This window comes from Aphelocoma coerulescens, chromosome 4 (genome assembly GCF_041296385.1).
Source record: "Aphelocoma coerulescens isolate FSJ_1873_10779 chromosome 4, UR_Acoe_1.0, whole genome shotgun sequence".
Classification (NCBI taxonomy): Eukaryota; Metazoa; Chordata; class Aves; order Passeriformes; family Corvidae; genus Aphelocoma; species Aphelocoma coerulescens.
Genome location: NC_091017.1, coordinates 33,117,807 through 33,132,228, shown reverse-complemented (window position 1 = coordinate 33,132,228; position 14,422 = coordinate 33,117,807). Strand labels below are relative to the sequence as shown.

At 36.1% G+C, this 14,422-nt stretch overlaps 1 protein-coding gene across 6 annotated transcripts in view; it reads right to left on the bottom strand.

Annotated features, from left to right (window-relative positions):
- Positions 1 to 14,422, bottom strand: part of FHIP1A (FHF complex subunit HOOK interacting protein 1A) — a 117,353-nt gene that overhangs the window by 51,660 nt on the left and 51,271 nt on the right. For all 6 annotated transcript variants that reach the window (XR_011150652.1, XM_069013477.1, XM_069013472.1 and 3 more), the window contains 2 exons: positions 12,066 to 12,224; positions 9,833 to 9,919 (listed from right to left, as the gene is read on the bottom strand). Coding sequence is in view for 5 of the 6 variants with exons in the window: in XM_069013477.1 (XP_068869578.1) it covers positions 9,833 to 9,919; positions 12,066 to 12,224 (246 nt within the window). In the remaining variant the exon portion in view is untranslated. The remainder of the gene's footprint in view (positions 1 to 9,832; positions 9,920 to 12,065; positions 12,225 to 14,422) is intronic.

Below are 14,422 nucleotides of genomic sequence, written 5' to 3'. Positions count from 1 at the left end.
AATTTGCCACAGCACAATTTCTCATTTTACTCCATTTTTAAAAAGTGTATATATACAAATATATTCACACAGAAAGCCCAACCCAGAATCTTCACTACTGACTATTAGTAGATCAAAATAGAATTCATGATCCGTGTGACATTTGCATACCATAACCCACGCTGCTCTGCTTATTGCAATCCCTTGGAGATTATCTATTCACAGAATACACTGGCAAAGCACAGAAAAATTCCAAAGCCCACCTCTGCACCATGTACTGCTCTTGCAAAGTCAGCATTTTTTAAATAGTTACCCGGGAATCTAATAAGCTTAGGTGCACAAAGATAAACCCTTAAATACAAGAATCTGTCTATATGAAAGGAAGTATTAAACATCTTTTGTTTACCAAACTTAGCTGGATAAATGAAAAGACTGATTTTATTAAAAAAAAAAAAAATCAATGCTGTCACTTAAGACCTAAGAGGATTTAGAAAATACTCAGAAGGGCAACATTTACGTAACATGCTGTAAATATTAAAATCCCTGTTCCATTATGCTGCATGTTAGCCATGTACACAGCAATGTCATGATGCAAACATTCTCTTTAAAGCATTTAAGATCACAAGCTGCTTCTGGGTGGTTACACAGAACATAGGAATGGGGTATGCAGCCTGCAGACCTTATGGAGAGAGAAGCTCTAAAGCTAAGGTCATTGAATCACTCTCAGTCCGAAGCTTTATTCTAATACTCAGCTACACCATCATTAATACAGTGGGATACTAGCTCATTTTAGCGTTAGAAACAAAGCACCAGCAAAGTAGCAACAGTCAAATTTTTCATCAGGAAATAGAAGCAGCCCAGCTCCAATCAGAAAAATTTTTTTTCTTGCAATAGGTTTGGGGACTTATGGTGTAAAAAGGAATAGCTTTCTGGTGAAAGTTAGTGTCTGTTGTCCTAAGAGCTGGCTTTTCTTGCCCTTTTTTGCCTTTTTTTTTCTTTATAGCAGTGAGTGGTAAAAAGCAAAGCCCAAGAAATCCATCATGTGACATCATTATGACATCATATAGTTCATGGACAAGTTTAAACTCTCTGCCAAGGAAAGGCCAGACAGAAGTAATACATCGTTGTCTTCACGTCACTTCTTCATCCTTTATGGGGTAAAGGAAGCACATTCTTGGCTCCAAGTTTCACCAAAGTTTGCTGACAGAATGTACTTGTATCAAATACTGCAGCTGTACATGAAAGCAAGAAAAGCCAGCAGATTCACAAGGGCAGTGACCCTTTTCTAAAACCCACACTCTTTGGGCAACTCATCCTACATTTCTATCAGTGAGAGAAACCCACACGCTTTTCAAAGTGCGTATCATGAATGAAACAAAGAGCAGCAGCAGAAGAAAGCCAGCTGGAGAGCAGTTTAGAAAAGAAATGTTACGTTTTGAGAGCATGTTCAGTGCTTCTAACAGCTTGGGCACTAGACAAAAACAAAATCATGTTTAATAGCCAACACTTCATTGATACCACTAAGCAGAGCTAGAAGAACCAACCAATGATTAATGAAGCCCTAACAGTTCACAAAGGAGTTACTTATAAGTTACTTATAATCTTGTTAAATCTTAGTTTTTTTGAAATGAGGGGTTTTGTGAAGGGTATCACATTATGCTTAATTTTTATTCCTTCTTGGGAAAAAAGTTGGTGCATCTGAGTAACCGTTTTCCAAGAAAGAGACAAGATGACTAACTTTTGCAAGATTTAAATGGATTTGTCAGAATCTTTTTCAATTTTCAGTGAAAATGCATTGCCTTATCCACAACACTCCTTCAAATTTCCTCAAAAAATGAAGCTAGGATCTATTTTGCAGGGTCACTGTGCAACACTCAAAGCAGGCAAGTTAAAGTTGCACAAGCACCTTCAATGCTATAGTGTTCTAGAAGTTCTAGTGTTCTCTCAGTGTGCCTTTGTGTGCAACTTGTCCCTATAAACCAGCAAGGAGACCAACCTTCTGCTTCCTTGCCAGGGCAAATCAAACAAAAATATAGCTTTGGGGCACTTAAATGCCAGGTATGCAGCTTAGGAAAAAGATCGATTAACCTGGCAAGCAGATGTCTGTGCTTTTACAATTATATCTTATTTTGCCACCTTGCATTCTGGGTTTACTTCTCCCTTTTAGCACATCTGATGGTGAGCATAACTTCTGAAGATTCAAGGCACCTAGAGAAGTATTCAAGAAAGCCAATTTTAACTCCACAAAGCTAATCTTTTTACTCTATGGGATACATTAGTCTGCTCTGATTGAACCTCTGGAGAACTGACTCTTTTTGCAATTAACTGGAGATGGACGCTGGAGAAATCAGTTAGATGAGGTTCCAAAGGCAACCTTCCAAAGGCAAAAATCCTTTTAACTCTGCATACCTTCTCTACAGACTGCATCATACATAAAACATGGAGTGCTGAAAGTGAGACTGGTTCAATTTGTGCAGTTATTATTGAAGATCTCTGTTTTCTATGATACCAAAGCCATGCTATTAAGCTTCTTACAGACTACCTGCTGGCTGTCTCTTCTTAAACAAATGTCTCATGAGACAGATTTGGGGGAAGAGGGAAATCATTTCTAATAAATTCAAATCAGTACTCAGATAAACAACAAAAGAACAAACGTTCCCAGAGAACTAAACAGGTACTACCCATGTCAAGTATGTCCACTACAGTCAAATCCTGAGGCAGTTTTACAAAATCTGTTATTGTAAACATTGATTACAGTATCATTTGTCCAAGTAAGCTTTCAGCTACTAGTCCTCAGAATTGAACGTTTTTGAAAAGATGATAAATAGTAAGCCAAAACTTAAACAAATCTGATATTTAATTTAAAAATTCTTCACCTTTGCTAATTCAGATGTCAAGAAAAATACCAAAACAAAGGGAGACTAATAAAATCAAGACATGGTAGTTTTCTAGAAAAGCCCTTTGTTAAGTAATTAAATTTCAAGCTATGTTATGATAATACCTTTTTGATAAAGATATATCAGCAATACTAAAATCCACCACTTCCCCAACAGCAAAAATAGAAACCCATCAGTAGCATCCCTTGCGTTAGAACCTTTCTGCTAATGGCAGAGACCAGAGTTATCTCTGCTGTTAAAATAAAATTATAGGATTAAAAATAAATTAAAAAAAAAAAAAATTCACATCCATTGCAATAATCAGATCACTACCATTTTTGACTATCCAAAAATGTAACAATTAAAAGTTGCTGGATTTCTTTTTCAATATGCATATGAAATCTCTATCTAAAAATACCATTTTAAAAGCCTCATCCACGTGTTTTTCTATACAAAATCAGCTGTTACAGATCTCTTTTGAGACATAAACTGCAACGAAAACGACCAGCTGAGAGTCTTCATAGCCAGACAGATACTTGACTGGAGATTATTGAAAAGAGAAGGCCACTTTTAGCCATGTAATACCCTTCTATAATTATGTAATAATTTTTAGGAAATCTTTTCTTGCCTCCTCTGATGAGTGATTAGATGGTGAGGGAGAACACTGTAAAGAGATTCAGCTTTCACAAGTTACTCTGCCGAGTAATAGCAAAGAGCTAGAAATTACTGTCATTGTGAGTTCAGTTTAATATATTACACTCACTGTGTTAGACCAATTGCATGGATTCTTTACTACTGGTCATTTTCTCTTGGGAATCACATATTTTCTAATTTACAGCTTCATGCCCACTTACAAGAATTTGCCTACATGATTCCTCCTTTCCATCACATATCCCTTCTTACAAGGACTTCATATCGCCCACAAAAAGACCACAAATGTTCTTATTTGAATTTATCCTCTAGATCCATCTAAAAGCAGTTTTAACCTGAATAAGTTCACCTCACTGATAAAAAAAATCCGACCACTTCCAGTCTCTTCTATTAATTTTCAACTTCTTTCCCCCTGCTTATACAGGCAGAAGGGTTCATGCCTCACTTTGGTGCACAATGAACTGGATCAGGAAATTGATTCAGATTAAAACTATCCAGAAGTAAAGGTGAGTTTTAACCTCAATTAGTTTCAAGTGTGAACAGCTGTCCTGGCAAAAGAGAGGGACAAGCAGGACCAGGGACAGAGGACGTTTGCCCACTGGGGGAACCAGAAAACCCAAGCTGTTTCAGCTTCCTTCAGCTTACATTTATAAACTGCCTCAGTTTATACCAGGTTAAAATTCAATTGAACTTTATGTCTGAAGCAAGAGGTGAAAGGCATTTTACATATATCCACACCACAGCTGGTAAAATTAAATTTTGTAGCTATTAATGGGCTTCTGCAAAGCACAAGACTATTCAAAGTTTTCCAGTGACACTTGGTTTACACGTTTTTACAGCAGCTGTCCAAACACTTTTCAGTAAGGTGAAGGATGGCATTATCCTAAATGGGAACTGACAGTCTTGTAGGATATTTATAAAGATGCTCCTTCTAATCTGTACAGTATAATATACAGGTCATTTCCCCCTAGCTGAGCTGTGTAATCATCAAGCAAATATTATTGAATTATCACAGTAGCACACTATGTCAGAGGCTTTTGTTTGGATGGGTTAGTGTGCAGTTGACTTGAGGTCCATTTGACAGAGCTTATTTGACAGGACATGCCAGCACCTCTGCTGAGCAATTCTGTTCACTTGGCCAAAAGCAATGTTTTACACTAAAATGATGGTATAATTTTCCATTATTCAGACTAAACCAAGCCTATTCAGACTGAAACAAGCCTTCCAAGTATAAAAAATAATTAGATCATAGTTAGCAATTAAATGCCATGTAGTAGAGCAGTAAATGCTGACATTAAAAATTTGCTTTTATCATATAATTTGTCAAATTTTAGTGCTTTCTTCAATAAATTGAAGTGCCACAAATTACATAAACATTCAAGATGTTCTGAATAGCTGCCTTTGTCAACCAAATTCTCTGAATGCCAAACTAAAATGAAATCACGTGCCTTGACAGTGGAAGGACATATATAACCAATCTGAATTGTATCAAAGAAAACATAATATTTACAAATACCAAAGTGTGGCTCCTAATTATCTAGTACATGGGCTTGACTGCAAAATATATACATATTCAAGACCTTCTGAAAAGGATTTCACTTCTATTTCTACAGAATTGCTGTAGCCATCTAAAAGAATAAGGCAAATAAACACTGTCTACTAACAAATATATAAAGACCAAAATAAGGCAATAGAGCCTCTAGCAGAATCAGTAAAAATGACTTCTGTAGGGTTATTCTGGATTCACTCTGGGATTTCAGTTAGATTTCAACTGAGGAGAAAATTAGCTTTATTCAATTACTTAGACTCGTGTATAATCTGGCCCCAGAAGACCTTGTATTTTATTGATAGAGCTCAATGTTAGTTTTGAAAGTGCAGCAGGAAATAGCCAATGAAATATGTCATAGAATTTAATGGTACCATTCTCTGAACAGAGTTATACCTTCTCACAAATATTTTCTTCCTAAGTATCAAAATATAGGGAAGAATATACAGAGCTGCATAATTTCAAGTTGTAACTGACGTGCCATCAAAAGTTAGCAGTCTTAATTTAAGAACAGTTTCTGTCAGATAGTCTTAATTTTCCGAAATCCCAAACACTTACACCAGAAAGAATAAAAGACGGTTAGGGCAAAAATTTTAGTAATAGAGAAAACCTACCAAATTAACATTTTCTTTAGTTCTGTATCTTTACAGACAAACCATCTTACACCCTCTGTTTTCAAATGAATTTGTGACCTTGCACAAAGACATGCCTTCCTCCCCCCTCCAAAAACAATTTCATTGAATCACTTTTTTTTTTATGTCTCAAGCAACTCATATGTCGGAAGTAAGGGAGGTAGCTCTTCTGTAAAAAGTACAGTAACATCCAGACAAACAAAGGACAAGGCAGGGCTCTCCAGCACAGCCAGTTAATGCATATCCCCAGCTACATAATACAAATCTGGGCTCTGACTACCCATTCAGCAATGTGCAGCTTTGGAGATAGGAACATACTTGTCAATTGCTCATTATGCGTGTAGGTGGGATAACCCACACAAAGTGACAAGACTAGGACAGACAAGGTACAAATTAGGCTACAAGAACATGCTATATTTAGGATACTTATCTTTGAGAAATGAAGTTAGGGAGTCATAAGCTTCAGAATGTTTGGGTGATTTAAGCACATCACAGTTAATCTGCTACATAAATAACCTTTGCAGAGCTCACTGTGAAAAACATGTTATGTCAAACTAGTTAGCTTGCCCAATCAATTTGAAACTTCCTTAACTGAAAAAAACCTGAACTAGAGAACTCTTATTATCAACTCCATACTAGTTTCCCAAGATAAAGCCAAAAAAATCACACCAAGAAAAATATATTGGTCTCCCCACCCCCTGACTTTTTTATAGAAACACATCCCCATCCTCAACAGTCCTGTACTGTTTCATTCATACAGTGAACTGTGTACATAGTAAGTATTTATAGGGAGACAATCTGCAGAAATTTTAAAAAGGCAGAGCTTACTACATGGTTCCATAAATGTTACAAACATTTCAAGATCACACATAAGCATATCTCAAAGTTTTGAGCCACATACTGAAACTCTGAACTATTTTTAATGAAATTCTACTTACTGAAATTTTTATGCTACTTTTACCAAAAGTCAAACTTGTTTGATAGTCAGATGTTTTAAGTTGGGAGAAGAAAAGGAAATCAAGGAAAGGAGATAAGAGGTCTGTGTGGATGAATTAGGAACTCCTAAAAAGTCTGAAACATGAAGAGACAGGAGCACAGGAAGGTGAGCCAAGAGAAATATGGAAAAAGTGCCTGAGTATGCAGAGAAAGGATTAGGAAAGCCAAAGCCCAGCTGGAGCTGAAGAAGAGCTTCAACAGTAAAAGAAAGATCGTGAAAAATGCATGCTCACTGCTGAATGGGGATGGGGAGCTGGTGACAAAATCGATTTAAAAAGTCACAGTATTCAATCACAGAATCGCTAGGGTTGGAAGGAACTTCTGGAGATACCTAGTCCAATCCCATTCTTGACAGGAACTGTCTTTGCAAAAACAATTAATGTGAGTCTGTGTCTTACTGCAGAGCAATTTTTTTCCTCAGAACATACTTCTTGAAGAAAAACTAGAATAAAGTACAGAAAGACCAGGTTTGTAGTAGTCTGCCTACCCAAGCCATTCAAGAGCAGAGCCAGAAGCTCATCTCCCTTCCAATTTTTACATTAAGACTGAAGCATGAGTGCCAGATTGAATATGGGATGTTAAGACCTTTATGCCCCACGAGGTCTAGACTGACTTCCATCCTTCCTCGCTTTCTTCTTTCCTTCCTTCCCTTGTTTCCCTCCCTATCACCAAGAATTATCAGAAGCAGCTGTTCCACACCAGTTAAATTCTAGAAATAAGATGTATAGAAACACCTTAGGAAGATGTACCAGTAATTATCATCATCTCTTCTTACCACCCCTTAACCTTTCACTGATCTGTCTTCCTAATTAGATATTTATACCATGCTCCATTACACACTGTATTTGAACTCAAGCCAGAATGAATCAGAATAATCCAAACTGAATGACTGAATTAAAACTAAAATCTTCAGCCACAAGTAGACTTTATGACACCAAACCTACTTCAGTGAGTTTAAAAGAAAAAATCAAAATCCATTTACTATTGTGTTAAATGAAAGAACTTCTGTTTTAAAAACATTGTATGTCTGGCCTCTCATTTTGGCCCTTTCCAATTTTTTATTAACCTCAAGGTTAATTACATTAAGTCCTCAAATGGGAGATACAGTTTTCAAAGCCCACTCCTCCACATAGCATTAATGTTTTCAATGGCAACTAGAAATTTTTTTAATGTATAAAAGAGCTGTTGCAGCATAATTATCAGAGTGCACAGACATCTGTCCCAAAAGCAAGAAGGTAAAATATTTATTTATCGTTAAATTAACATGCAGTACAGGACAGAAAGACTGAAGAGGACAAATGTGCCTCAACTTACGTAATTCCTTTTGCTATGGAGTTTTGGTCTCACAGATGTGAGAGCCTTGTATCAGATCCACTAGATGGTGCAATCCATCTTCTCCAGTAAAAGCATTTGAAGTTTATACACAAGAAGTTAATTTTTAATGAGGAAGAAGCCAATTTTAATGCTAATCAAGGAAAGGTTTATTACTGGAAGAACAAGGCACCAAACAGAATATGAGGGTTTGAGAATGATCTAGGCTTTGAAAGTCACCTATGGTAGCAGCTAACATCCCCATTTTCAAGAGAAATATGTCGTCACCCAATTTCAGAGTATATAAACAGAATTTTCATCAAAGGAAAAAAGGAATCAGAACAGCAATCTTTAAATTAAGTAACATCAACAGGGAAGTAATCAACCCAATATCAGGTTAGCAGATTTACTGACCAATTAGAATGGCTTTCAGAGGCATGGTAGTATTCAAAACAATCTAAGATTAGTCTTGAATACTTCAGAGATAAAATAGTACTCACTAAGACTAGAATCCATTCTAATATCTCCCTTGTCCATAACCTTGACCTAAAACTGGTTAGGCTTTTCACTTCTAATTCCCAGTCTTGGTAAGGGATTAAATCCAGATACAGAAATAGAAAAAATTACTGCCAGGTAAGGAGGTGAACTACCTCAGGACAGACTACAGCCCTGATCTGGATCACAGCCAAATTTTACTTCAACTCTCACCCAATTCTCAAGTGTTTGAGGTCTGCCAAATCATTAAAAAAAGACTTTACACTGCTTATGACTTTCTTGGTGACTATTTACCATGAACAATTTTGTGTGCTACTGAAACAAGTTGTGAACAAGGAAGCAGGATATGGTGTTTCACTGTCCTCTCAGAAAATGGAACAGCTGCAATGTTTTCTGCTTGGTAGGCTTAGTGAAAATTAGGAGATCTTACAAACATAATTTAATAGTTCTCTTCTGGAAGTTTTTTGTGAATTTTTACCCTCAGCAGTTCCTACATTTTCTCCTCAAAAGAAGTGTTCTTTCACAGGGCAATGAAGGCTTTTAATTCATAGGATCACAGAACCATACAATGACCTGGGTTGGAAGGGACCTTAAAGACCATCTATTTCCAACTCCCCTCCCAATGGCAGGGACACTTTCCACTACACCAGGTTGCTCAAAGTCCCATCCAACCTGGCCTTGTTTCAGGGATGGGAAATTGACATAAGTGACATATTCTGCAACAGCTGGAAATGTAGCTTCTTGTAGCCTAACAAAAAAAAAAAAGTAAATAAATAATTCACTAACATTGGTGACATATTTTTCAAAGGATACACCCTAAAATTCCAAGAAAAATTGAATTTTTTTTATTCAAAGTAACATAAATTGTACACTAATATATTATAAAACTGATACCAAACTCTACTTTAGGAAAATAGCTCTACCAAATATGGTAAGGAAGTACAAAACGATAGCACCTTTGCTAAGACTAGCTTAATATTTCTTGACTAAACATTTTCCTTGTGGGCATCTTCCTTTAGAAAAATATTCATTTAGGAAAAAAATGCTCAAGGAAACATGCCTGCCATGATAAAACGTCTAAAACGTCACTTCTTTTTTGATGATAAGTGAGTCTAGAACAACACAAATATTTTGGTTCTTCATTACACTTAAGAATTTTAAATGTTTCAGAAATACCTGTATGTTGCTTAAGAAAGTATATAGAATGAAAAAATGGAAAATCAGTCTAGAAACTTACTGAATTGCATGGAAGTCTGACAGTACATTTGATAGTATCCTTACACAGAGATCTTCCGTAATACTTTTGCCCGTTATTATTTTGTGCCATGCTTGCATACGTCACTGACCTTATGGAGCGCAGGAGCCATTACTGGCACCAAAAATCCATTGTAAATGTAATTCACAAGCTGGGTACGTATCAAGGGATGTGCCACCTAAGAGGGCGGAGGAGAGAAAGACACAGAACAGTTCCAGTGAGATTTAAAACAAGACAGGGCACAGAATGCTATTACTCACTACCAAAAACCTTTCCCATTTAATAAGACACATTCGTTTGTCCTTCTCACCAGCATTTGATATGATTCAGGTTCTTAACAACTGTTCCTTCTACAGAGAAATACACACACCATGTTTAATTACAGTAAGTCTGCCAAACTTCGAGACACGGCTTTTCAATCTTCCTGCATGCTGACAAAGATGAATGGATGGACAGAAAAGTGTGTATAGCCATGTATCAAAGCAAGAGCTGAAATTCTACATTTAGCTCCTGCAACCTTGTCAGGGTCACTTGAAGGTGGATTTGCCATTGTTAACTTGTCCTCCTACATTAAAGAAAAGCAGAGCAGCCGCTTTCCTTTATTTCAAGGGTAGGTAAACCAAAGCACTCTAGCTACGTGGTAAGAACATACTGTTCACATGCCCTTCTCCCAGCCACTGTAAAACAAACAGAAATTACAACAAAACCTGCATAATTCACTCAACGGGATGGTTAAGAGCTTTAAAAAAAAACAACCAACCAAACAAAAACCCCAAACTGCTACTAGGAGCCAAAAAACTTACTTTTATAATGAAGCATTCATTTTGTCTTTGCAATGAAAACATATCAATTCATGTATATAAAAGCAAAATAGAATTCCATTCAGAAGTTTTCAAAGCCAATATATTATGTTTGAAGTTCACTGAGACTGGAGTGTCACAGCCTACTCGTGGCCTCAAACAGAGTCTCCCACCTGCAATTCTTACCAGACTTCCTCTAACTTGTAACCCTTAATTTGGTAAGAGGAAGAAAAAGGGTGGCCCCTCCTATGCTGTGGTCCAGGGAAAAAGTAGTAAATGGCAAGAAGTCCTGGCTACACAGTTCCTTTTTAATCTCTGGCCAAAGTTTTTGGGTCAACACAGACCAGTCCATGCACAGAGCAAAAATTCCTACAGTAACTGAGCTTTCAAGTCAGCTGAAGACTATACAGACACAATCAAGCGGCAGTCAGAAACTGCTCTTTCTGCATTTCAGCTGAAATCCTTAACCATTTTGCATCTAGTTGAATGGGGGTTTTAAAATAATTCATTCTTTCATTTCTCTGCAGTGCCCTTTATATCATTTTTTTAAAAATAAAGGTATCAATTATGATCTCCTGCAGATCTGTAGAATAACTGGTTAGACACCAAAATGAATATTGTCTCCTCTTCATGTTTAAACATGCATGCTAAAAATCTGGTATAGTGCATTTGAACAATGACAGCTACTATTATTTTTGCTTGTTCAATGCTTTAATAGTCAATCAGTTCCTTTACTGTACTTTGCACACACTGAATTGAAACATAGCTTTTATTTAAAAGAAAATGTGACTAAATTTTCAATTCTATCCAGCATATTTCTTCAAATAACACAAATCCCCAGTATCTGCAGAATTTTTATCATGTTTTAATGAAATACTGGATTTGGGTTCTATAGAATATTCAAGCCTTAAAAACAATATGTAAAGACAAAAATTTCATTTAACATTTAAATTGGAAAAAACAGTAAGGGAGCAAAGCACTGAAAAAAAAAAAAACCTGGAAGAACAAAATAGATTCGAAACAGGCCAATCTAAAATGAATTTATATTTCTAGGAGAAGACCTAAATAATTCTGCTTGGAAGGCTTTCTTTATGTTGTATTCACCAACAGGAAAAACAGACTATTTTCACTATTTTCTTTTGCACACCATAATGAGAGCTTGAACAAACACAGATATAAACCCTACATTTTCCCACATGTAAAGGCATTCAATTTACTTCTAGAATCGACAGCGGTATTAAAATGCAATAAACATTTGGTTTTCTTTTAACAGAAAAACCTCCCCATTACATAAGATAATATGAAGCTCTCATTTGAAACATGTAGCACCTGAAAACCACAAGTATATTAGTTAATCCTTATAACCAGGAGAGACAGCACAAGGCATTCATTTTACAAGCAGGTTGTTTTAGTCTAATAGTTCATGCCATTATTAAAAGTAAATAAACTCTATAACTAACAAACTTCTGCAGGAGATATAATTCACCACTACTTCGAAAGAATAGGCTAACTCAGTTCAATTACCTGTATCACAGCATTACAAAATTCAAGGGAATTCATGAATTGTACAAGGGCTGGTGACAAAAGCCAGTCATCTTTCATCAGACAGTGCCACTCTTCTCCTTTTTCTTCCAGCTTTGTAGGCAAAGATGAATAGAGGCCACTTAGTCCTGTTGCCAGCACCTGCATTTCAGAAACAGAAGAGGAAATAAGTTAACTTTCCACCTGTCCATCTGCTTGAATGGCAGTACCATAAATGGTTTCTCCTATTAGTTTTAGTAACATAATAGAGTGTTAAGATTAATTTAATTTCCTTTCAAAAAAGTCCTGTGGCAGAAAGACATAAATATTTTAAAGAGCCTTCCATACAATATGTTTCTTTCAAGATCTGGTATTTAGGAGAAAGTGATGGAGAAAATCAGGTTGTCTTGTCTTTTTTTTTTTTTTTAATCCAAAGTTATAATTTCTTTTTAAATTCTTCTAAACTTACTTTGCACTTTCCTTCAGTCCCTTTTAAAAACAGCCACCGGTGCCATATATCTACAGCTTGTCTTTTGTTGGTGATTCAAATGTTACTGCTCACACGTGTATGAAGTCATTTCACTCAGAAACGTGAAACATCAGAAATGGAGGGGGAAAGTGCCCCATCAACAAAAATGAAGTTCAGCCCCACTTAGATCACAGATACATGTTGACTTTGACTGCCAGGCACTTCAAGTCAGCTGAATCCACTTAAATTTAACTGTCCAGAATGTCTCTTTTTCCTTTCTTATTTATTTGGAAGAGGGAAGCGAAAAATTAAAAAGTCTGAAATGGGTTATTATTTAAACAATGTTTCCAGTAATAGTAAGCCTCACAGGTGATTTAAATAGAATGTATCACTTAACAACAAGAGAGCATTTTTAGTTACAATTTAAAAAGCATACTTCCAAAAGAGTTTTTAAATTTTGCTGAATGCATCTGGAGTATGGTATTTTCACATGCAGCTGTTAATTATTAAAGTTATTTGAAGCTGGAAACTTTCTAAGTATTACTGAGGACTCTTATCCTTCTGAGATGATTTCATAAAACTTCACGATAATTTTTTAAGATGATTCTCATTTTAATGGGAACATTACAATTTGGCCTGATGGAAATCTTTTTAATTTTCATTCAACAGACTCTTCTAAGAATATTTCCTCTTACAAACGGCTACTTCACATCTACAGAGCTAGACTGTCAAAGCTCAGATGAAACACAGCTCTTGTGCAGTAGAAAACACTAGAAAACAAACAGTTGACAATGTCCAGATCAAAGACCAAGGGCTCACACAAGGTGATCAGGTTTTGATCATACACATGCACAAGCAATTGTAACTGTTAATCCATACAGTCAGACAAAGGGCGCCTTTCTGAATACTTTTTATTCCTAATTCACATAATTTTGAAGATGGATTTATTCTGTCACAGGTAAGGAAGCCAAATATTAAAGGGGAGGGAAGAATACTGTGGAAACTCACTGCTTTAGTACAGTGGCATATACACAATTCTATATACACAGATAGATAAAGGACAAAGCTGGACATACATTAAGAAGCTAAAACCATTGAGCAAAGCATTATTTGTACAATCCCATTCTTCTGTAACCAGAATCTCTTTGGGGTTTTTTTCTTTCTCACAGTAGAAGAGCTCAGAAAAAAGCTCTTCTAGAACTACCTAGACATAACCCACACAAGCATTTACTCTCACAAACCCAGGCTTCAGACAATGAGAGAATTTGAGATTCGTTTGTCTCATGAACTTTTAATTAACGCACACTTGATCTTCCATTGTCGGCTTAAAATTTAATTGCTATTCATAAACACAAATGCACCTTCTCGATATGCAATCTGATTCTCAAAGCTGTGTCCCATCCACGTTTCTCCTTCATATGGGTATTAGCCCTTAAGCACAAGAAGCTGACCTTGAACAAGACATACTGCTCTCCACTAAAAGGAGCAGTGAATGCACAATCAGTCAATGTCGTGAATTCTTTCGTCTTTCAGACTTACTGAAGTAAGAAGTGATAGATGTAGCTGCTAAAACCTGTAAGGTTTAGGAAGCTCTTATTTTTGCTATGAAGCACAACACAAATGGCTCGATAAAATTATGTTTCTTAAGCACTGAGACAGAGAGAAGCCAGTGGAAGCAATTTCATCTCTTCAGATAAAAAATATTTTAAAATGTTCACAGAAGAATATGGTATAAATAGGGTTACCATTTGAAATTACCAGCAGAACAGAGTTTTAATCAGTAATGAAACATTAATAAAAAAAATAATCTGGAAGGGAAGGAAATGAATGCATTCACATCCTGAAAGATGTGCAAGACTGTTTTTTGTTTTATGCAAAGCAGTGTCCTTTT